At 40.5% G+C, this 25,375-nt stretch overlaps 1 protein-coding gene across 2 annotated transcripts in view; it reads left to right on the forward strand.

Moving 5' to 3' along the window:
• Window positions 1-25,375, forward strand: part of LOC103177160 (F-BAR and double SH3 domains protein 2) — a 137,843-nt gene that overhangs the window by 11,691 nt on the left and 100,777 nt on the right. The window contains exon 3 of one of the 2 annotated variants that reach the window (XM_042333902.1): window positions 9,903-9,948. The exons of the other annotated variant lie outside the window; for it this stretch is intronic. Coding sequence (XP_042189836.1) covers window positions 9,903-9,948 — 46 coding nt within the window. The remainder of the gene's footprint in view (window positions 1-9,902; window positions 9,949-25,375) is intronic. 2 annotated transcript variants of the gene reach the window in all.

Raw genomic sequence — 25,375 nt, forward strand, 5'->3', positions numbered from 1 at the left:
AGTCTTGAGGTTGGTGTTGGAAGTATTTTTGAATTGTGGTCTGGATGTTTGCCAGCAGAAGAGCTGTTGTGTTCTCACGAGCGACAGAGCTAAAAGCAGTAGTTTCGATTCAGGCTATGCCTGGGGAAATGTTTCTACCATTTAGTTTGCAGTCTATTTGTTTCTTGTCAAGCTGCTTCGAATCTAGTTCTATAAAACATTTATCAGAACAGATATATATTTATAATGAATAATTCTAATTATATATATTATATTTTCCCTGGAACATTCAACTGTTTATTAACAATTTCTTGTTCCAAAGCCAAGGCATGCTCCAGTCTTTTTGGGAGCCTGAGTGGTACTGTAATTATAGATAACTGTGATAACTGGCTCGACTGGAAGCCTGAGACTTGCCCGGACTACAGATGTAGAGATTTGCTTTCAGTGTTTATTTGTATTCAGTGCATTCCTTTGTTAATTAGAGTTATAGCTTTTGTTTAATAATTTGGCTCCACAGGAAAGTGAGTATGTTGTCCCGTATCCTTTAATAAAGTGCAGTATATGGAAGGACCATCTTTGGTGTTTTAGTTTACTGATTTTCTCCCATGCACCCCCCACCAACCCACCCACTTTTTTGGCACTTTCTCCTTGGAGGGATGCATACTGCTTCTCCAATTCCGGAAAGTAATAGGCTCAGGTTGGCTAGAACCAAAGCTTAAGGACCCTAGAGTGTGCATTGGGGTATTGCTGGAGTCTAACAACAATAATTTGCATGTATATAGCGGCTTTCACGTGGGGCAGCAACTCTGAGCTTTTAAAACCAGCTAAGCTGCATAGCTTGCCATTGAGTCTGGAGTCCTGTAGCTCAGTGGTTAGAGCACTCGCTTTGCAAGTGATAGACCCGAGTTCAATTCCAGACAGGGCGAAACCTTGGGCAAGTTTCCTTACTCCAGACACCTAATAATAATCCCTCCAAAACCAAAAACAATAATAAATTGGTCATTTTCAATCTACGACTGTTTGTGGGACATTGCTGTGCGCAATTGGCTGCCGCGTTCGCCCACAAATATACAGTCAATTCACTTTACAGTGTGTTCTGTAAAGTGCTTTGGGATGTCCTCCCGACGTGAAAAGCGCTATATCAAATGCAAGGATTATTATTACTGAAAGCACCTGCTCAATTTACTAACGTCACTTGAATATTGAAAAAAAATCTATTTTGTAATCTATTTTGTATTTGACTTTATGTTAATGTGACTTTAGTTTGAGTACCTTTGTCAAATATTTAGGTTTTTAATAATTCTCTTACAATGGATCATTCTGGTTAAACTGCAATTGGAATGCAGGTTCTATCAAAGAATGATCTAAAACCGTATCTTTGGGAAAGGTACATCATTATATTTTGTGTAGAGTAGCATAATGCTTTCCTACTTTTCAGTCAGCTGTGTAATATTTGATATCAGGCCAAGGTTGTCAACCTGCATTCAAAGAATAACAGTATGAGATTTACTGATTTATTCATTGGAGTTCACAGTATGATAAGTATTTTATTTGGCTTGTTTTTTAAGCTCTGAAAATTGACTCTTGAGAACTGAATATGGTTTTGATTTAAGTATATAAAGTAATGTATAGTTAACCTAACGTGATCATGGAAGTTGCAAACATGTTTTCAAAATGAACAAACCTAAACTGTGGAGAATAGTACTGTAAACAACTAGTGTAGTGCATAGTGATGCAATTTAATAATACTTTAATTTGATATAGTGCCTTATCAGGTTGTTAAGGTGTCTCAAAGCGCTTCACAGAATATATTTCTGAAGTGAATTCACTTACAGGAGTGAATTGACTGTATTTTGTGGATGAAAATTTTAGCTGCTTTTATACGTAAGAATTTTTTTTAGATGAGCTGGATTGTGTTCAAATCCATTCATGCCCTAGCACCTCCCTACCTCTCCGACCTCCTCACTCCCCAATCCACCACCCGGCGCCTCCGCTCGACTCCTGCATGTCCCTCGCACCCTCCGCTCCACTCCACCATTGGAGGTCGCTTTAAGCCACTACACCCCTAAAATTCTGGAACACTTCCTCGCTTGCTGATTTTTCTAACTGGATTTTTCCACATTTTCCTTGCCTCTCTCTCCTTTTTCTAAAAACCTAAAAACCTTCCCTTTGAACGGTGCTTACAGTCCCCCTTCCTCCCCCCCCGGCTTAGAGTCAGGCTCCGCCACTGTTAAGTGCCCTGAGACCCTATCCTGCGCGGAGGGCGAGATCTAAGTGCAAGTTGTTGTTGGATTACAGTTTATGAAATAAGTATAGCATTGATAATTGCACATTGCAAAAAGAACCTATTATTCTATGGTATCGGGAACATGTTCAAGTCATCTGAGGACTGGACTGTGGAACACAATGTGGGTTTAAAGGCAGGAATAATGTTTTTTTTTCTTTTTTTACAAACCAGGGAAATTTTTCGCAGCTTAATCATTTTAGGAGTTTTTTTTAAAAAGTTCAGTGAGTTGGAGAGTCATCTTTATCGGACAAATTTTATGCTATCTGCAGAGAGAACCAATTTAATGGGTTGAATTGTCCTTTCTTTTTCTATCCATACAGTGTGCAGTCCAGTTGAGTATTAAACCTACTGCACTATTTCCAAGAGCTTCTTTTTATTGAAGTAAAAAAAAGGTTCTGAAAGTATTATCTTACAAATGTCTTATGAAGAGTGGAATATACCTTTTTAGATTTTACACCATATAACTCACTCCCATCTTTTTATCCCCAAAATATTCATTGATTTGCACAGATGTGTAATAGCACTTTAGAGGAATCCATAGCGTAGTAGTTAGTGCGCTCGCCTCCCGTGCGAGAGCACCCGCCTCGCATGCGAGAGCACCCGGGTTTGATGTCTGGACAGGGCAAAACCTTAGGCAAATTTACTTACTGCACATGTCTCTGTTTGCCGAGCAGTAAGTAGGAACCTGGTCGTTAGTCGATTGTCAGATTGCTTTCTCGGGTAATAATCCTTCAAAAAATAATAATGATAATAATTTAGTTACTCAGTTCACAACTGTTTGTGGGAAATTCCTGTGCGCAATTGGCTGCTGCATTTCACTCACACAAAGTACATGGTCAACCACTTTACAATGCATTCTGTGAAACGCTTTGAGATGTCACAACAACATACTAGAAGAAGTGATTCCGTTGCTTCCTGCAGAGGTTACCAGTGTGTATATGTAATTTGTTTCCATTTTGCTGGTGCCTGGAATTCCCTGCAAAGTAAATGAGATAGAATCCAGACACCAGCAGCCTCCAGCGTACTTGAACACCAATTGTATTTGAGTTGGTTCTCAAGTACTTTGTAAGCCAAATGTGGATTAGTTCATTAACTAGCAAGCAGTACTTAAAGCGAAAGTAAAGTCTGGAGGGAATATTTTGTTTAATTACTCCCATTATACATAAGACTGTTTTTTAATAAAGCATAATTTCCCTATAATTATGTTCTTAATGGGGTACTTGCACCCATCAATTCTATGGGGTGGAACCACCTGTGTGTGGAAGGTCATCATTGGCTGTATTGTATACTGGCTGCTGTTGATCTTGTGCCTGGTTGGGCATCTCCAATCCAAAATGCATTTGCCTATTAAAGTTAATCAAACGGCGGTGGGAATGGGAAGGAGTAGCTAAGTACATGGACTCTGATCATTCTATTAAAGATAGGATTTTTCATTGTAGAGAATTGTGGGGAGAACCAAATGTACAGTCACTTCTCTTTACAGAAAGGTTTGAAGTGCTTTCTGAAGTTTTAATATAAGTGTTATCAAATACACTAATATATAAAGTATTAAAAAAAACCTTCCTAACAAGTAGACGTTTTGGGGAATTTGTGTAATTATGAAGTAATGAACGGAAAACTACTGAAAGCAGGATTGCAATACTTTACAGAATGGGTTGACAAACTCAAAGCCTTTCTATGAAGCACATTGAATTGAATTTACTCAGGTGCTTTATATTTTAAAATTCAAAGTGGGTTCTAGTACTACATGTAATTGAAGTGCTCTGAGATGCTACCCTGCTTGAAGGGCACTATATAAATGTAAGTTATTGAGAAAACGTCAAATCATCTAAATCGAGATTTTAACTCATTCATTTTGTTCATACTCCAGGCCAATGGATAGTCTGTCATTCAATAGGAGATGCTATTTCATAAGCATCATGCACAAGCAACTGCGTGGGAATCATCCCACTCAGTTCCTGCAAGCTGGAGTCCTAATGGGTAGGGTGGTTCTTGCTGAATAATCAGCAGGAAAACTTGCCAGGCAGTGATATCAGTGACAGGCTATGTGGTTTTAGCTGGTTAGACTCCAGCAGTATTCTAACACACACTCTGACTGAGGTCCCCAAGCTTTGGCTCTTGCCAACCTGCACCTAATACTTTCTGTTCATTCTGTCTCTAGACTTTCCACGTGAGGATGGGATGCTTGGAGTTCTCAGTTTGGCTTGGATACTCTTAAGCACGGTGATGGTTTTCCACATGTGTCAAACACCCAGCTGACCAAACAAAACTAATGAAACATTGGAAAGGGATAATGAAAGAGAGCATATTGTCACTGAGTTGTCCTTAGTCTTTTGAAGGCAATGTGTTACAACCTCTGAAATGGAAATATTCAGTGGAGTGTTGTAATGCGTAGGCAGGTTTTTAAAGTTATTCATGACTTTAACAATATATACAGTGAAGTATTTTCTGAAGAGAACTTGAGTCCCTTAACAACAGGAACTTGCATTCATATGACATCTTTCCTGTAGGATAAATGTCTCAAATGCTTAAAGCTACTGGAATGGGTATTTTGTTCCATGTTCCATATAAAGTGTGAATTAGAGTGTTACAGACTTGTTATTAATGTCGTCATTTCTGCTGTGTTGGATTACTTCCATACCTGTAATAGTTTTGTTATTTAAAACTATTGTTCTATAGTTGCCACAAGAATATCCACTGCTGTAATGCTTGCATTATATGTGGCACTGTGCATTTAGGATGATGGTTAAAAATAAATGAATTATAATTGCACAAATTTCATCCAGGCTCACTAAGGCATGAACGTTCTAATAGACCGTTAATAAAATTGTCCTAAAATTTGGAGATTCAGCTTTTTTTTAATATAAACTGATGATGGTACATTCTAAGTTAGGCACCACCTATGTGATTAAGCACTGATCTCTGCAGTCTATAGTAACACATCTATTATGTTGCAATGATTGCTGATGCTGCAGATTTTTGTGATTGGGTTGCATTCTGTAATGATGTGCAATGTAATTTGGAAAGAGCACAAAACTGAATGGATCGAGGATACTGGATGGATGGGGATGTTACACGCATATAATCCAATTGAAAAGCTCAATAATGGTGACTATAATGATAAATGTTAATAATAATTATTTTGATGGTGAAGGATTTGATGACCTTTTAACTATGTATTGCATCCAGAAGGTTCAGCTGTGCCCAATTAGCTTATCTCAGACATGGTAGTAAATTGGATGCTGTAATTGGCCTCAGATCCCATGGATAAGAGTGGGAATAAATTAGACCTGATTTTTGCATCTGGTTGCTATTGTTGAAAGGTGTGCCAGAACCATAGAAATTCACAGCACAGAAGAAGTGGCCGCGCTGGCTCTTTTAAGAGGAATCCTTTTTAGTCCCATTTAATTGCCCTTTCTTTCCCTACACCCCTGCGGTTTACTCCTTTTTAGGTATTTATCTAGTTCCCATTTGAAAGTTGATATATATTCTGCCTCAACCACTGCTCCTATTATTTGAATAGTGAATTTATTCATTTTAGATTTTAGATAGTGAATGATGTAAATATTCTCTATGTGCCCTGCCCCGCCCCACTGTTGGCAGGTGGTTCTTCAGTCATTCTGCCCCTGTCTGCTGAAACTATCCTGGAGGCCTTCCGAATTGCTCGCTCCCTCACTTTGTTTAAGGCCGGTCTCAAAACGTACCTCTTTGACTGTATTTTTGATGATCATTTCCCCTCCGCCGCCTCTTCGGCTCCTACTCTAGCTTGGGTGCTCAGCCAGCAGTGCTTTATGATGGCTGGCGTGAAAGGTGCTGTATAAATGTAAAGCGTACTGCAAGGTTATGTGCTGTAGAACATTATAATCCAACTGCTTTATGTGGGAGTGGGCAAAATGCATAATTGGTACTGGTACGAGCTAAAAAAAACAAAAATTGTTATCTCATAATTTGTGTAACGATTTAACAGATTAATACAGGTGGAATCCGCATTGGCAATGAACACTAGCCGTTACCTTATCAGTAAAGTATGTAAGGAATGGATACATAGAAATATGGGCACAAAATTAATTTAATTGAAATAGAGTAGGAAGCCGTTATGAGGTAATGGTTAGAATCTGTCAAATTCCAACTTGTAACTGGTGTAATAGAGTGGCACTGTAACTGGTCAACTTGTAACTGGGTCCGATAGAGTGGAAAGGGCTTCTGCATCACTCCACGTTGTACACAATGAAATTAGATTGTTGCAATGATCTGTTTTGAAGTAGAACTAAGGGAAGTGCTGCATTATCAGAGGTGCCATCCTTCAGAGAGGTTCCCTCTGCTTGATCAGGTAGACATTATAATAATGCTTGCATTTGATATAGCGCTTTATCACGTCTTTGAGACATTTTCAAGCGCTTCACAGAATATACTGTAAAGTGAATTCACTGTATATTTTGTGGGAGATACGCGGCAGCCAATTGCACACAGCAGAGTCCCACAAAGAGTCATGGATTGAGTGACCAAATTATTATTTTTTTTGAAGGGATTTAATAATAGACATTAAAAATCCCATGACACTATTCGAAAAGAGTTTCTCCCAGTTTCCTGGCCAACAATCCCCCCCCAAAAAAATTGATTATTCACTTCATAACTGCTTATGGGATGTTGGTTGCATGAGAATTGGCTGCCACGAATAAATACACTGTCACTACTCTTTACAATGAATCCTGTGAAGTTTTTTTTGAGATGTCGTCCTGACATACCAAATGCAAAGATTATTTTAGATTTTTTTTAAAAAAATGATAAGGGCATTTTGTTTAAGTTGCCTTTCTATTGGAAATCAATGACCCCTATTAACTTCCAATGGATCCCAATGTTTACAACAACAAAAATTACATTTATAAATCGCCTTTCACGTCGGGAGGATATCCCAAGGCATTGGATATTTAGAATGTTTAGAAGCATATGTTTAGAATGCATGTCTTATAAGTCATTCTTCATGTAATATAGTGATTTTTTGTATATTCACAGTGGCTAATTATTCCAGAAGATCCAACAGCACACCCATAGTATCTCATGAGGTCCCATGTTCCATAATTAACAGTCTAATAAAACAATGTCAGCAGTTAAATTCATTTAAATCCTGATATGAACAACAGTAAATGGATGTCTGAGGGTTTAAATTGAATTATTGTCATGTGAAACACTTGACTCATTCAATTTTGTGCAATTTGCTTGAATGTAGAATGGAACTTGACATCAAAACATGTTAGTAAGGATGTAATGTTCTCAGTATACCAAATGCTCTCGTCTGATTCTGTGCTAGGCATTGGGAGAAAATATATTGATGTAAAGCCTTACAGTCCAGTATAATTTTTTTTTGCCATTAAAGACCTTGGTAACTGTGTAACACAACAATCCTAACTGGAGGTCTATAGCTCAGTGATTAAAGCACTCGCCTCACAAGCGAGAGACCTGGGTTCGATTCCCGGCAGAGCGAAACCTTGGGTAAGTTTCCTTACTCTACACTCCTGATAATAATCCCTCATGAAAAAAAACAATAATAACTTGCCCAATCCACGACTGTTTGTGGGATACTGCTGTGCACAATTGGCTGCTACGATTTGCCCACAAAAAAATGCAGTCAGTTCACTTTACCGTATATTCTGTGAAGTGCTTTGAGACGTCTAGAAGACGTGAAAAGCGCTATATCAAATTCAAGGATTATTATTATTATTAGTGTATTGGTTAGAGCACTCACCTCGCAAACAAGAGGATCCGGGTTCTTTTCCCTGGCAGGGTGAACCCTTAGGCAAATTTCCTTACTCAACACACCTCTATTTACCCAGCAGTAAGTAGGAACCCAGTTGTTAGTCGATTGGCGGATCGCTTTCCAGGGGTAATAATTCTTCATAAAAAATAATAATTGGATCATTTAATCTGATGACATTGCTGTGCGCAATTGACTGCTGCGTTTGCCCACAAAATATACAGTCAAATTACTTTATAGTATATTCTGTGAAGCGTTTTGAGACATCTCAACGATACAGTGAGGCACTGTTGCTCCTTCCTCTCCCGCCACTCCCTTCTCGAACCCCTCCAATCTGGTTTCTGTGATGCTCACGGCACAGAAACTGTCCTGGTCAAAGTGACAAATGACATTCTGGCCATCTGCGACCAGGGCTCCCTATGCCTCCTCGTCCTCCTTGACCTCTCTGCTGCTTTCGACACCGTTGACCACTCTATCCTCATCTACCACCTCTCTCACCTCAACCTCCACGGCTCTGTCCTTGACTGGTTCAGATTGTACCTCTCACACCGCCTGCACTTCATCTCCTCAAACAGCTTCTCCTCTAGCCCCCGGATCGTCTCGTGTGGCTTTCCTCAGGGCTCTGTCCTTGGTCCCCTCCTCTTCAATATCTATATACTCCCTCTTGGTGACATCATCCACAGACATGGGGTCAACTATGACATGTATAAGGATGACACCCAACTCTACCTCTCTGCCTCTACCCTCGACTCCAGGACCCACTTCTGTGCTGATAGAATGTCTGTCGGACATCAAGTCCTGGATGAGAACTAACTTTCTTCAGTTGAACATCAACAGACCGAGGCTCTCCTGATTGGCTCCCGTCAGTGCCTCCTCACTTCGGCTCTGACAGCATCACCATCCACGGTTGCACACTCCACTTTGTTAAGCCAGTCCAGAACCTTGTTTGACCCTCAAATATCCTTTCTGCTCCACATCTGCACCATGACCCGTTCTGCCTTCTCCCACCTCCGCAACGTCGCCCGGCTTCGATACTGTCTCACACCGCAGGCCGCTAAAACCCTCATACATGCTTTCATTACATCGAGGTTTGACTATGCAAGCTCCCTGTTTGTCCCAACTTCTCCCTCCAGAGGCTGCGGATCATCCAGAACTCTGCAGCCCCGTCCTTTCCGGCACCAGGCTCTGTGACCCATTCAAGATCCTGGTCCTCACCTTCAAAACCCTCCACGGTCTTGCTCCCCCCTACCTCTGCGACCTCTAAACCCCTACCATCTTGCTCACTCCCTCCGCTCAGCGGGCTCCAGCCTGCTTCACACCCCCCTGCCTTGCTCTCCCTACTATTGGCGGGCAGACCTTCTGCCACTCTGCCTTCTGCCACTCTGCCCCCACTCTCTGGAATTCCATCCTGCAGTCCCTCCGCCTCGCCCCCTCCCTTGCCACCATCAAGACCCATCTCAAGACCCTCCTCTTCAACCGTGCTTTTGATCTCCATGCCCCCCTGCCCTCCACCCTCCCCCACCCCAGCTCGGGTCCATAACTCTGTCTGTCCACCGTCTTGGGATGTCCTCCCGATGTGAAAGGCGCTTTTCAAATGTAATTTTGTTGCTGTTGTATAAAATGCAAGGATTTTTATTTTCATTATTATTGTCTTCAACCAGGATGACCCTACCTGTTATGGGTTTGGGTTGCATTGTTGTATCTTCACATCCAAATCATCCAATGATGAACATGACAGGATGGCCAACTATCAACTATTATTGAATTACAAGATAGTTATAATAATAAAAATCCTTGCCTTTGTATACTGTTATCCAGTTCAAATGCATCACAAATTTACGGTATAATTTTTCTCATTGGATTTGCTTCTTTGTTCTCTTTCAGGACTTTTAGTCAGAAGAGAGCTGCAATTGAAAAGGACTATGCTCAGGTAAGTTGTGGGCCAATGTCCTCTTGTTTTGTAGGAAAGTTGGGTATTGCATAAGTGAAATATAATCAATCAAATGTCATCAATACACATGTAAAATATCAAATACAGTGAATTGGCAGTTGTCCAAATGATAATTATCTTCATGTGCATTTATGTGGAAGTGGATATGGAGTTGCTGGATACAGTCAAATAAATATGTAAAGGTGCGTGTAAGGTTACTAGGAATATAAAATACACATCCCTAATAACCATGTGTGGAAATTCAAACGTGCGTACAAATGGATTTTTGTTTTTGTCATAGCATAAAGGCCTTCATAAACTTCATGTACAATGTAGAGATTGAGAAATTAATGGAGAAAATCAAAGGAGCGATGAAGGTACTCTACTCTGCTGGCTTTCAGGTTGTTAGATAAAATGAGACACCAGTGTGAATAGCATTTGCTTTTAATGTCGGATTGAGTCTTTAATTTGCTTACATCTTTAAACTTCAAATTCTTTGTTGTGTGTTGATAGTTTTGAGTACAATGTGTTCAATGAGACTATAATTAGGGCTTCTCAATTCTGGTTATACCCAAAATCCCCCCCCCCGCCCCGACAAAACACCTCGATACAAAAATAATAATTTGCGTTCATCAATAAACACTGCAAACCCTGTAAATAGTTACCTGTCCTGACGCCAATTATGTGTGCTTTGCTCTTTCTCCCTCTCCCCTCTATGTACGCAGGCAGCATCTGGTGATGTGTTTGTGAGAGGAAGGAGACACCCAAAATCCCATACACGCAGAGGGAGGTATGTGCAGTGCCTCCCTCTTCACAAACTCATCACCAGATTCACCTGCGTGAGCACATGTGTGAATGCACCTGTCTCTCCTCTATGTGTGCGTGGGTGCATGCAAATTTTATGCCAAGTAAATGAAAGCCTTGAAACCCCGTTTTATTTAGCTTAAAGAAAAGCTAAAAATCAACCAATAATTTAGTTTTTTAACCTGAAAAATAGCAGCTCTAAAACTAATATTGTATAACTTACTGTAAATTTCAATGCCAATCTTGATTTTGATAGGATAATCCAGAAAAACGTAAAGCATTTCTGAGTAAAGCACATTGGTTGTTGAGAGATGTTCACTTCACTGGCATGCAGAGTGCTATTTTTGAGTAAGCAAAAGAAGTGTTGCATTTGGTGGGGAAGAGGAAGAAGCAAGCAAAAGTGGTACATTGCATCAGTGCACATAAGGTTTTAATGGTTGCTGTGTTCCAACTCAACTATCTGAATGAGAAATATGTTAATTGATAGGATTATCGGGGCTGGCAAACGTTAGACCTTGCCTGACGTGATTGTTGCATACTGGTCTGGCAGTCTTCAATTGTTGATGTGTATTTTATTTGTGTAGAAACTTGTTTTTGTGGGTATCAATGTCCAAAACTTAAGCATACCACAATGGTTAACCCAACATTTTGCTTAAGAGTATCCAAACCAAACTGAGTGATTGGATACTCTTAAGCAATGTGCCAGCGCCTTGGGATGTCCTCCTGACATGAAAGGCTCTATACAAATGTAATTTGTGGTTGTTGAGTTCCATGCATCCCACCTATACGTGAAAATTCCCAAGATATTTATTGGAATGGAATGCACACTCTCTTCCTCTCTCTCACTGAAGGAATGTATCCTTATATAATTCAGGAGATTAGTAGGTGTAGGTTGGTAAAAGCTAAGCCTTGGGGACCCCGAAATGTGCTTTGGGGTACAGCTGGAGTCAAAACAGATAAAACAGCATTGCTTGCTATTAAAAGCACTGTCTGGCAAGCGTTCCTGATACTTGTCCAGTTAGGACCACCCTGCCTGTTAGGGCTTTGACATACAGGTTTAACAAAAGCCGAGTGAGAAGAATCCCTGTCCCCAGTGCCTGGTCTGCCCTTCCAAGACTTGGAACCCAGATACAGCTACTTTCAGCTTTGGTAGCTAATGACAGCGGTGTTTCCTCCAAATCAACTGGGAACACCAAAATACACCAGCAACATTTTATAATTTATAATGATAATTTATCATAATCTATTTTTATATAATAATAATAATCCTTGCATTTGATATAGCGCTTTTCATGTCTTCTAGATGTCTGAAAGCGCTTCACAGAATATGCTGTAAAGTGAATTGACTGTATATTTGTGGGCGAACGCGGCAGCCAATTGCGCACAGCAATGTCCCCTAACAGTCGGAGATTGAAAATGACCAATTTATTATTTTTAAAAAAAATTTGGGAGGGAGTATTATTAAGCGTATGGAGTAAGGAAACTTGCCCAAGGTTTCGCCCTCTGCCTGGAATTGAACCCAGGTGTCTCGCTTGCAAGGCGAGTGCTCTAACCACTGAGCTACAGGACTCCGATATAGTGCCTTTTCACATAAAATAATAATCCTTGCATTTGATATAGTGCTTTTCACGTCTTCTAGAAGTCTCAAAGTGCTTCACAGAACAGACTGTAAAGTGAATTCAGTGTATATTTGTGGGTGAAACGTGGCAGCCAATTGTGCACAGTAGTGGATTGACGTGACCAATTTATTATTTTTTCTTGAGGGATTATGATCAGGTGTGTGGAGTAAGCAAACTTGCCCAAGGTTTCGCTCTGCCAGGAATTAAACCCAGGTCTCTCACTTGCGAGGCGAGTGCTCTAACCACTGAGCTACAGGACGCCACAAAAAAAATACCTTTCAAAGTGCATTACTAATCCTTTACCTGCAGCAGTGACAGACCGTTTGTTGTGATACTTTGGAAATGTTGCTGACACTGCTCTCTGTCACATAATCTTTGCCAATTAATGACTACGAAAATGCTTCTGCTAGGGTGCGAGGTTGATGGCTTCTAAATGAGCTGATCTACAATTTAAGATCCTCAAGATCTACTTAAGATCCATTGAGGAGACTCATTCTGCAAAGCGTCTGATTACCATCACACAGAACAAAATGCTTGGGGGTCATTTTGTTTAGGAGTGCACTGCAACTGTATGGACCATGTGGAATTGATTGATTGATACTTTGTTATTATGCTGATGGATTAGTCTTGCTAGCATGAAGACATTGCTTCCAGTTTCTTGTCCCAAGCAGAAGCTGGCTTAGTTTATTCAGTGAATAATGTAGAAAACTAATATTCTTTGCATTGTACTAAGTACTGGGTGTGTGTCCTTTCTGTAATACATTTGTGTTTGAGACTGCTTGCATTACTTTTTCTATCTGCCAACAAGTAGTTTCTTTATTGAAACAGAGTGGAGGTATTTTTATTTATTTATGCTTGCATGTGTGGGTCAAGGCCTGATGTAAATCGATGAAAAGCTTGGGGCCTATGCAGATGATAGCGCATCTCTTGTACTCCATCACGGCAAGGAAAGTATTCAGAGGGATGTGGACCAACATTGTGCAGTGTTCCTCATTATGTTCTTTCACTTGCCATCTTCGGTTAAGAATAGATTCTGGCTGCCAACCAGAGAAGCCTTTCATGCAGTGTAGGAAGGGATAGTTGCACAGACAGTCACAAACTTAGTGCCTGGAGCATGTATTGTTCTCATTTGGCTACTAGAGCTCATTTGTTCGATACTTGGGATAGGCTTTAATATGAATAGTGAAGAAGAACCATATGTTCAAAATAATGAGGTCTTGATAATGTGCAAGTAAATGGACTGTATCTGCAAGTGCAGCAATTCAGAAAACGCAATACAAAATTAATGAGCTTCAACGGAGACAAGAGAAAAAAGTTCTATATGCACGCACACTGATATGTAGAATAAATTGCAAAAACAATAATTTTTTTTAAAAAACTGCATTTTAAAAAAAATATCAATTTGCACAAATGAAAACTCGTTGCTGTGAAATAATGAACTTTTCAATTATATCATTCAGTATCAGCTTGAAGAGTTTCCAGATCAGTAATAGTAATTTCCCAAATATGTTTGAGCAATCTGCACTTTGACACTGACTGTTTACTTCATGTACAAATAATTATTAATACACTTTTGAACACTATAAAACAAAGTATTTTGGCAATTAGAAAGAAATGTATGCTATTCAGAATTCGCTGATCTTCTCCAAAATATTTATGCATGCTTCATAAGAATTCACTGATCTTGGATTCCAGAGGTAGCCTATGATCAGTGAGTTCTTATGAAGCACGCACAGCAAGTGTTAAGTGAAAACTGTTGGAATGTCAGTTTATTTCAGACGTTAAATAAACAGCATTGTATTTGAAATAGTGCTTTATTACGTCAAGCCTCAAAAGGCTGTACAGTATTCCTGTAGAGACTTTATTTGTAACTGCCACAAGTTTGTGTTTCCAAGAAATGGAGAGCATAGGTTTTGAAGTTCTCAAATTCCTATCGATAGAATTATGCATTTCAGCTGATCCTGTCAATAGGTGACACCCCACCTGCGTTAAAAGCAATAGACAATAATAATAATCCTTGCATTTGATATAGTGCTTTTTACGTCTTCTAGATGTCTCAAAGCACAGAATAGACTATAAAGTGAATTGACTGTATATTTGTGGGCGAAATGTGGCAGCCAATTGCGCACAAACAGTCATAGATTGAGTGACCAAATTATTATTGGGGTTTTTTTCTTGAGGGATTATGAACCCCAGAAAAGCGATCCACCAATCAACTAATAACCGGGTTCCTATTTACTGCTAGGTAAACAGAGGCGTGTGGAATAAACTTACCCAACATTTTGCCCTGCCTGGGAATCAAACCCAGGTCTCTCGCTTGCAAGGTGAGTGCTCTAACCACTGAGCTACAGGACTCCACAACGTGCTTTTGCACAAAAAGAAGGTTGACCCTGGTGACTACAGATCAATATTCCTATATTTGCCATACATCAGGATTTTGGTCAAGTCTCAATTCAATGCTCTTTTTTTGATCCAACCTTTTTCTATTCCATACGACTTCAGTAATAGAAAATCTATTACTAAAATCTTTCACATCTGTAAGATGATAAAGGATATCCTCTTGAAAGTTACTTAGTTAGAAAATCATTAGGCTATTTGTATAAAATTGCAGTACAAAATGTATTTCCAGTTTGAGCAGAAAATCCCTGACACTGCAGACAAGGGAAATCAAAACAATTTAATTGGTTTGGATATGAAAAGCATGATGTTTATTCAAAACGAATCGGCCTCGTTTTGGCAGTGTTTCTATTTACTGTCATTTAGAAAAGTATAGTTTGTGGTTTCGCTTTTGTGACCTCCCGCCTCACTTCGAGGACAGCAAGGTCCCAATGCAGGTCAAGCTTGTAGTATATAAGGCCCGTATGCAAGCAGCTCCTAGGGATACAGTGGGGAAGCTTCCTCTGACCCATTTGCAAAGTCCAGGGTCAAGAAGTGAGGTGGATTTGGGGCAAACACGGGAAGCGGCTGCAAGGAGGGAGGGAGGGCTCCAGACCTGTCACTGAGCACACTGGAGGTGGAGTTAGCTTTGCAGCAGGCACAATCTGTTTGCCAACAAAAATATCAAAATTATATACATTTGTATAGCGTCTTTCACGTCAGAAGGACGTCCCAAGGCGCTGGACAGACAGAGTTTCAGACCAAGGACCCCCGCATGAGGACCTAGACGTGCTGCGGGATGCTACCCTGCGTGAAGGGCGCTATATAAATGCAAGTTGTTGTTGTTGACCTGGGTTAAGCAGCTGGTGTTGAGTAAACCTGGTGCGAAGCATTGGACTTGGACCTCAAGAAAATCATTGGCTCAGTCAAGCTCTGCCATTTCTAAGCATTCCAAGGCACTACCCCATGTGAAGGTGCTTTATAAATGCATGCTGTTTTTGTTGCTTTTTATGATGGGCTATAGAAAAATATTAGTATTTCATCTATCTCTAGCTTATAGAATCAGCAGCAATCCTACATTATGCAGGTGTCATTTATAATTTAGTCAAACAATACAATGTTTGCACAATGAAACTCTTAACTTCTTGACTGCAATTTTGATTCTAATAAACAGATTGCACTATAAGCCACTGCTATTTTTCAGACTGCTACTAAATAGTAGCCTTAGAGGGCATAGAATTCACGCCTGCTGATCATTCACTATTGTAGTATTGTGTGCACTGCTTTCATCCCATTGGTATAAAAGTAGCCTTGGAGCATTTAAAGATAGATATTAAATTCACTAGTGAGTAATGAATAGGATTGCACTATCCTGATATTAGTTGAAATGTGATCAGACTGAAACTGTAAAGTCATGCAGGAGCTAACATTTTTTTTTATTTTGAAGTTTTGTTTCAGAGCCCTTGTTCTAGTATTGAACTTCAATGCATTTCATATTTGGAATCAGATAGTGATTGGATTATATATAATTTATATGGTTGATGACCATGGTTTTCTGTATTGACATTGACACGACCTCCAAAGTGAATAATGTCTTTTTACATGAAATGTGCCTCGGAATGAATCATTTTGAATTAATATTTAATTTCAGAGACTTTTATTGTTAAGCTTCCAATGAAGACATTAAAATAAATTTGGTGTTCCCTTTCTTGCTAAGAGGAACCTCCATTGCATGATCTGCTTTTCAGCAAGTTGATTTTATAAGTTTAAATGAAAATTGGAAGTAAAGAATGTTGCCTTTTTACAATACAAATTTACATTTATACAGTGCCTTTCACATCTGGAAGACGTCTGAACAGCTGTGGCTTGGCATCCAAGAATGGGAGCCAAGGGGTGTGGGTGGGGAGGGGAAAGATAACCAAAGGCACGGTCAAAGAGTTGGGTTTTGAGATGGACTTTGAAAGAAGTGAAGGAAGGGAACTAGTCAGTGGAACTCCGGAATAGAATTGCAGAGTGATTTGTTTTTAGTTTTTCACTCCCAATTTTAAACACTCAATTAATGTAACTATCATATTTCTTGACTTATCTTATTACCAAACTAGTCTGGGAGCTTAATTGTTTGATTTTGAATAGTTGACTATTCAGTGTATCCTGAATCTATTCTGTATAATTCCATGTTGATCTCTGAATGTCAAGTAAATTATTCATGCTTTGTTACATTAAATATGTATTGCATTATTGGTTTTATCCTTCAGATTACTAGCTTCTCAAAGTAAATTAGTTTCCTAGGTTTCGTACATTTTTTAGTTGTTGTACCCACATACTGACGACATGTATGTGAATATATACATTAATAAAGCCACATAAATGTGGGGAAGGAATAGTGTTCTCGCCGTTATTAAACTACAAAATTATGAACTCCAAATGTAAATAAATGTTTACCTTTCATTTTGTTTTTGCCCTTATTCTCGTGTTATCATTATCTTTTCTAATTTAGTTCTCAATTAATTTTTTTTAACTCAATCAACTTTTCTGTGTTTTTTATTCAGTAAATGAATTTGTCCTTGATCTGTGTTTTGTTTCCTTGGATCCCACAACAACCTTAGTCGATCTATCAGATCAGTAGAACTGCTTACATCAATCAGAGAATGGAGAGAAATTTCTGTTGCCTGAGTGGCTTGATTCCCCAGCAGATTCTATAACTATATGAAGTAACTACAAGGACAGTCCCATTATAGGGTTTTGGGTCTGTAAGATCAGACTTCATATTATGCCATAATAGGTCTGTGGAAAAAAAAGAACACAGTCCTACTCCTATCAGATTTTAACGTGGACTAGCCAACTTCCTGGCTTAAACCACACTTTGGTGTAGTGCAGATCCTTTTATAGTATAGGTATAACTTGGACCCCACGATCTTCTGTAAGTGTACACCTCCAACACAGACAAATCGGCTTTTTGCACATATCAAGCAGCCTCAGAAAAACTTGATATGTTGGTCCTTCAACTGGTAGAGACGGGATTTGTGCATTTGCACAGGAAGTCATCCCATCAGTGCTGAAAGCCAAGTCATTGGTGACTCGGATACGTGGAATCACTGGCCCTCAGCCATTGCTGCAATGTGACCTTGTTATTTTATAGATGCCACCACAGCATTAGAACTGGGTCCGAATTGTATTTGTTTGGAAAAGGGCAGGATTCTCTTTCAACAAATTGCGAAATTGTGTTCTGTGTTAAGATATCATTTTCAGCTTTCATTTTACAAAGAATTATGGATCTGTTCTGCACCATGAGTAAATGGAGGTGTATTATGCGCTATGTGTAAATTGGCATACTAAGAGAATTACCTATACCTTTGATAAACAAATATTGGAGTGTATTGGTTAATTAATAAATTGAAATTGTCAAAGTTTGAAAGCACTCAATTCCCCTTTTACACATGATACTTAATAGTTCAGCAAAAACAATGCATTGTTTTGATGTTGCAAATGTTTCCAAAAATCTTTCCATTTAGTACAGTTTAAACCAATGTTAAACCATTATTCAGCAAGTGACTGTAGTGATGGCATGTATTTATTATTGTGGATCATAAATTACAGGTCCCAAATCTTTGTATACCTTACAATATACATTGTAATATAATACAGACTGAAGTTTATGCAGTGTTGATTTAATTTCTAATGGGTTGTTCAACCACTTGTATTGTGTTTTAGCTGTTCTAATAATCTGTGATGTAACACAATTTCTTGTTTAAAGCAGTGACTACTTTTATGGGACTCAATCCTAATTAATTTGTGGAGTCCTGTAGCTCAGTGGTTAGAGCACTCGCTTTGCAAGTGAGAGACCTGAGTTCAATTCCAGGCAGAGGGCGAAACCTTGGGCAAGTTTCCTTACTCCACACAGAGCATAATAATAATCCCTCCAAAACCAAAACAATAATAAAAATTGGTCATTTTCAATCTACGACTGATTGTGGGACACTGCTGTGCGCAATTGGCTGCCGCGTTCGCCCACAAATATACAGTCAATTCACTTTACAGTATGTTCTGTGAAGCGCTTTGGGACGTCCTCCCGACGTGAAAAGCGCTATATCAAATGCAAGGATTATTATTACTATTAATGTATTGTTTAGGGATGCAATTCCAACCAGTGCTACAATGCACTGCACCGGGGAGTGATGGGATGTAGATTTGCATTTGCAATTTTCCACACGGTGAGCTCTTGATCTCATGCTACTGTAGTAGCTATTTGCTAAGTGGAGACCAGACTGTTCTACAAAGGAAGAGGAGAGAAGTTATGAAAAAAACAGGGGGCTTTAATAGTTGTATTTTGCTTTCACTTGTTTTATGAAAGCTATGCCTAGTTCCGACTCCTTGCCTTATTTCACTGGAGACAAAAATAAATGGAAGGGAGCTGCAGTAAATGGCCCACATCCACAGTGACTGTTGATAGATCATGGAGGCACATGGTCAAACTAGTTGGAAGAGGGTTGCAAATCATCCTCAACTTATTAAACTATTCATTTGTACCATTAAGATTTGAACACAGAAACATAGAACAATACAAGTTACATTTATCTAGTGCCTTTCACGTCAGGGGGACTTCCCAAGGGCCAGTGCCTTGGGAGGTCCTGCATGGCCTAAGAGTAGGCCATAAAGGACCTCCCATCTATCCATCTAAAACATCTATCCACCTCAGTCTTGAACAGGTAGACACTAATGCTCAGTTCCTCTGTCTATGTCTGGGCCAGGCTACTTGAAGAAATTCCATTCTGAAAGCCTGGTCTAATCCCGTGGCATCAATATCCTCTTTAATCTAAAAGAAAGATCACAATTACAGAACTGATCCAGGAATGGAAAGATGTAATGTAAATGAAGTACTATTTATAAATTGGCTAAAAAGAGAGCCAATAATAATTTTAATGATTTTGACTTGTTAAAGCCTCAGAAACCATGCATGCCAGTGTACTTGTGTCTAAAATAATAATAATCTTTGCAATTGATACAGGGCCTATCGTCTCATTGAGACACCTCAAAGCACTTCACAGAATATTACTCTAAGACAAATTGACTGTATTTTGTGGGGAAAATGCAGTTGCCAACGGCAGAGCAAACAGTTGTGAATTGAATGACTTCATAGATAATTATTTTATTTATTTACTTTAACGAATTATTGCCCCCAGAAAGTGATATGCCAATCGATCAATAACCAGGTGCCTACTTACTGCTTGGTAAACAGGCGCGTGGGGTAAGGAAACACGCTTAACGTCTCACCCTGCCCGGTCATCGAACCCGGGGTCCACTTGCTTGGGAGGCGAGTGCTCTAACCAATATGCTACAGGACTCCACTAAATGCTCAGATCTGTCTAGTCCAGACTCAATATTCAGCCCAGTGCCTGCCTATTAAATATTAACAGTTCCAAAAGTGAAAATGTTTTGAGTCTCAGTGTGCTGGTGTGCTACATTTATAACCGTGTGGAAAGTTACGGTAACTGAAGGGAGACAAAGGAGTGCTGTGTGAGAGCACAGTTCTGATTAGAAGCAGGAAGAGTCCCAAGTTTTGTGGGCAATGATCTCACGGAACAGTTACAATATCAACATTAGGCAAGGCTGTAGAAAATATTCAGTGAAATTGAAATGATGAGTGTATCTTTTTTCAGAAATGGAAATTACAAAATGATTGAGTGATTCAGTGACTTCAAAGTACAAACATTTTGCGTCAGAAATTGGCCAGTCTTGAAGCTGGGACATTCTTGGTAAATGCGGGAACATGTTAAGTTGTGTTTTGACAGCAGCTTTCTTTATCCTGTTTACCCCTTTCAAAGCAGATCACAGATTTTTTTAAATATGCAGGACTTTCGTAAATAATACAATTCTTGCATTGACATAGCCTTATTGCGTTGAAATGTCTCAAACCTTTTTTCTGTATAGTGCAGTGCCTATGTTTTCGTAGCTGAATATTACACTTCAGCCAATTTTTGCGCCAAAATGTTCCATAAATATCCATAAAGTTAGTAACCAAGTTTTTATCTGACGCTTTGCAGCCAGGAAACTAGGAGGAACTTCCTTCTCTTTCTGAATAGTGCTACGGCTGCTTCAACGTCTACCTGAACAGGCAGACAAAACCTCATTTTAATGTCTTATTTGAAGGATCGCACCTTCTACAGTTTCCGCAATCCACAAAATCCAGTTAATCCAGAACTCCGCTGCCTTCATCCTCAGCCACACTAAACTCTGTACCCCCATCACACCAGATCTTGTCAGGCTTCACTGGCTCCCTCTCACCGACCAGATAGATTTCAAGATCCTTACACTTGTTTTCAAATCCCTTCATGCCCTGGCACCTCCCTACCTCTCCAACCTACTTACTCCCCAACCCACCACCCATAGCTGCTGCTCAACTGACCTTGAACTCTTGCTCTTTGACTGTGCCTTCAGCTCCCCTCTCAACTCTCTACCCCCTCCTCGCTCCCTCCCTTCCCTCCTCTCATCCTGACCATTTCCCCCTTGCTCGGGTCCTGACCCAACTGTACAGCGCCTTGGGACGTCCTCCCGACATGAAAGGCGCTCTATAAATGGAATCTTGTTGTTGTTGCTTGTCCTGTGTGCCCTCCATTCCATCATCGGGGGCTGCGCTTTCAGCCACTACATCTGGAACACTCTGGCTTAATCCCTCCGCCTTGCCCCTTCCTTCCCCATCTTCAGGTCACATCTGAAGTCCTTCCTCTGCTACTGTGCCTACGGTCACCTCCCCCTGGTTTGGCATCAGGCTCCACCACGGTCGAGCGCTCTGTGATGCTACCCTGCGTGATGGATGTTATATAAATGCAAGTTGTTGTTCTAGATTCACTTAAAAAATGTTGTTGTTGTGGCAACAACTTGCATTTACATAGCGCCTTTCAGGCCGGGTTGCGTCCTGGAAATGGCATAAAAGGAGAATTTTTTAAAAGTTCACAATTGGAGTTTTTATCTGGCTTCTTAATTGTAATTCAAGTAAGCATTCACTCCCACGGAATAGTGGCAAACTAACATTATAAAAAAACAATTTGCATGTTTTCCTAATAATTATAATACTTGCATTTGATATAGCGGCTTATCATGTCGTTGCGATGTCTCAGAGCGCTTCACAGAATATATTGTAAAGTGGACTGACTGTAATTTGTGGGCGAAAGTAAGTTTCAATTTCTTTCATTAAGAAAATCCTTGCTTTCTTGTAAAAACATCCTTTGTATGGGTTTTTGTACAATTTGCATCAGCGAAATAGTTTATTGCTGGGAATTTGTTTTACATAACTGATACCTATAACCGTTTACTCATTTGATGACTTTGTTAGTGGAGTTTCAACATCTGCTTACTAATAATAAGAGCTGAAACCCGGTAAGACTATAAATTATTTTGGACTATAAATTACTTATGGAAAGCAGCCAATTGGTTGCTTGCTTGCTCACACATATAGTGAGTGGTTTGTAATAACCGTTGCATCCACATTCAGCTTATAGTCAGTTCTGGTTTCAGTCCACAGATTTACATAGAATGTAGAGCACGGAAACAAGCCATTTGCCTCAACTAGTATGTCCATATTAGTCTTCATCCACTTCTTACTCTCTTCCATACTCTTCTCCCTCATGTGTATCTAGCTTCCTCTTAAATGCATCTGTACTTTCTGCTTCAATCCCCACTTCAAGTGGCGAGTTACACACTCTCGGTATTATAGGTATCATCGACATGTCTAATTGGAGAAAACCAGCAACTCATAATAAAGCAATTCAACCATTCTGCCCCTGCTTTCTGGAACCCCATCCTGGAGTGCCTTCAACTTACTGCTTCTCCTTGTTCAAGGCCAGTCTCAAAACAGATCTTTGACTGCGCCTTCGATCATCTGTCTTCTCCCCACCCCTCTCTCGGTTCCCACCCCCAGCTTGGATATCCATTGGAATTGCCGAGCACTTTGAGATGTGCCCTCTCCCACTCCACCCCCCCCCCCCCCCATGTGAAAGGTGTTATATAAGTGTAAGTTGCATTGTAATTTCCTTCTATTGAAATGCATGATTATTAGGGGGAACAAATTATTTTATAGGTAGGTGCAAAAAGCATGTTGGATACGGATTTAGTGCTCAAGAAGTTACTTCAAGCCTGATCTTATAAAGCCTTTCTAAAACTTGACTTGATTCAGCTTTGGAAATACAAATGATTTCATTCTTCAAGTGAGTCATTAAACCAAGGCCAAGGCCATGTTTGCCTGTTTATGGGACACTAAAGATCCTATGGCACTACTCAAAAGAAAAGGGAGTTTTCCCTGTATGTTTTGCCAACAATTCCCCAGGTACAAAAGTTGGTCATTCACTTCATGGTTGTTTGTGGGGCATTGCTGTACACAAATTGGCTATCACGTTTGCCTAGAAATACAGTCATTACACTTCATAGTAAAATTCAGGGATGCCTCCACGATGTTAATAAGACAGTATATCAGTTGCAAGGAATATGAGGAGTCCTGTAGCTCAATGGTTTGGACACTCCCATCGCAAGCGAGAGACCTGGGTTTGATTCCCATCAAGGCAAAACTTTGGGCAAATTTCCTCACTCCACGTGCCTCTGTTTACCGAGCAGTAAGTAGGAACCCGGATCACTTTTCCAGGGGTAATTAAAAAAAATTGATCACTCAATCCACGACTGTTTGTGGGACACTGCTATGCAATTTCACCCACAAAATATATAGTCAATTCACTTTGCAGTATAATTTGCGAACACCTTTGAGATGTCTCGAAGACATGATGAGGCTCTGTATCAAATGCAAGGATTATTATTATAAGATATATGGCTTTGAACATTAACAAAAATTAATATTTTCTTAAAAATCTGTTTTTTAATAAAAAATAGAATTTGAAAAGTATTCATTGAAGGGACACAGTTTATCAAGTAAAGAGACTGATATTTGCACTAATTGGGACTAATTCTTTTGTGGATATTGAAGTTCTGGGAAATTGGGTCATTATATGAAATGCAATGTACAGCGGTAACCAGGAAATTTTCCATCTGGAGCTACTGTCACTTTAGGACTATGCAGTCCTAGCCTTTCTCTCCTGCCCCATTCCAGGAAATTCTCATGCCAGTGGTTACCATGCATACAATCAGTTTTCTAGGCAAAAATTTCACCTCTACTTTGCCTGTGGGATCTCAGTCACAGTGCAATTATGTGAACAGATGGTGATCTGCAGAGGTCCCCTCAGGTGTTTCACATCCTTGCATAAGTTTTGATGCATAATAATAAACGGTGATTACCATTATGTTTCAAGTTCATAAAATTAGATGCTGCATGTAATGGGTCCGTGGAAAAAAGGCTGGTTATCCTGCTTCCTATCTCTCTGACCTGCTGACTCCCTACTAACCTGCCCGCTCCCTCCGTTCAGTGGGCTCCGGTCTGCTCCATGTCTCCCGCCCGACCCTCCCTACAAGCAGTGGCTGGGCTTTCAGCCTCTCTGCCCCCACACTCTGGAACTCCATCCCACAGTCCCTTCGCCTCACTTCCTCCCTTGTCTCCTTCAAGGCCGGTCTCAAGACCCTTCTTTTTGATCTTGCCTTTGGTCTCCCTTCCACCTCTCCGCCTTCCCTCACCCCTGTACCACCCCTCCCCCATGCTCGGGTCCCGATCCCTGACTGTCCAGCACTTTGGGACGTCCTCCTGACGTGAAAAGCGCTCTTTAAATGTAACTTTGTTGTTGTTCTGGGTCATCAAGTCAATTATAACAGCTTGCATTTATATAGCGCCCTTCACGCGGAGTAGATCCCAGAGTGCTTTGTGCCAGAAGCAAAGTCACCATTGTGGAGGAATCCAGCTGCTTAGCTGCGACTGCTCTCGCAAGGACAGGAAGCTCGCCAGTCCACGCCAAGAGCCACACTTCTGGCATTCATAGGTTCACAGGGTATCTGCATTGTTGTGAAATTCAAGCTCTAACAAGGCACCTTCTAACAGGTTCCCTCCCATTTAGATTGTGTACAGTTCACGTGTAAAGTTCCTGATGTTCCTTCTCAAACATTGCATAGAAGCCGATTTCAGGTGCCAATTCTCAGCTTCAATCTTTTCTAACCCTTGCCTTTTTACAGAAATATGTGAATTCTACATTGCGCATAGGAAGACTACCAAGGAAGCAACAACAACAACAACAACAACAAGATTCCATTTATAGAGCGCCTTTCACGTCAGGAGGACGTCCCAAGGCGCTGCACAGTTGGGTCATGACCCGAGCAGGGGGAAATGGTCAGGGTGAGGGAGGAAGGGAGGGAGAGAGGAGGGGGAAATGGTCAGGTGAGGGGAGGGAAGGAAGGGAGGAGGAGGAGGAAATGGTCAGGGTGAGGGAGGGAAGGGAGGAGCGAGGAGGAGGAAGAGAGTCGAGAGGTGAGCTGAAGGCGCGGTCAAAGAGAAAGGTTTTGAGACCGGCCTTGAAGGAGGAAAGGGAGGAAGCAAGGCGAAGGCACTGGGGGATGGAGTTCCAGAGCCTCGGGGCTGAGAGGCTGAAGGCCCGACCACCGATAGTAGGGCGGTTGGGGCGGGGACGTGGAGCAGACCGGAGCCAGAGGAACGGAGGGTACGGGCAGGTAGGTAGGGGGATAGTAGGTTGGAGAGGTAGGAGGGA

The sequence above is a fragment of the Callorhinchus milii genome, unplaced genomic scaffold (genome assembly GCF_018977255.1).
Source record: "Callorhinchus milii isolate IMCB2004 unplaced genomic scaffold, IMCB_Cmil_1.0 Scaffold4, whole genome shotgun sequence".
Lineage (NCBI taxonomy): Eukaryota > Metazoa > Chordata > Chondrichthyes > Chimaeriformes > Callorhinchidae > Callorhinchus > Callorhinchus milii.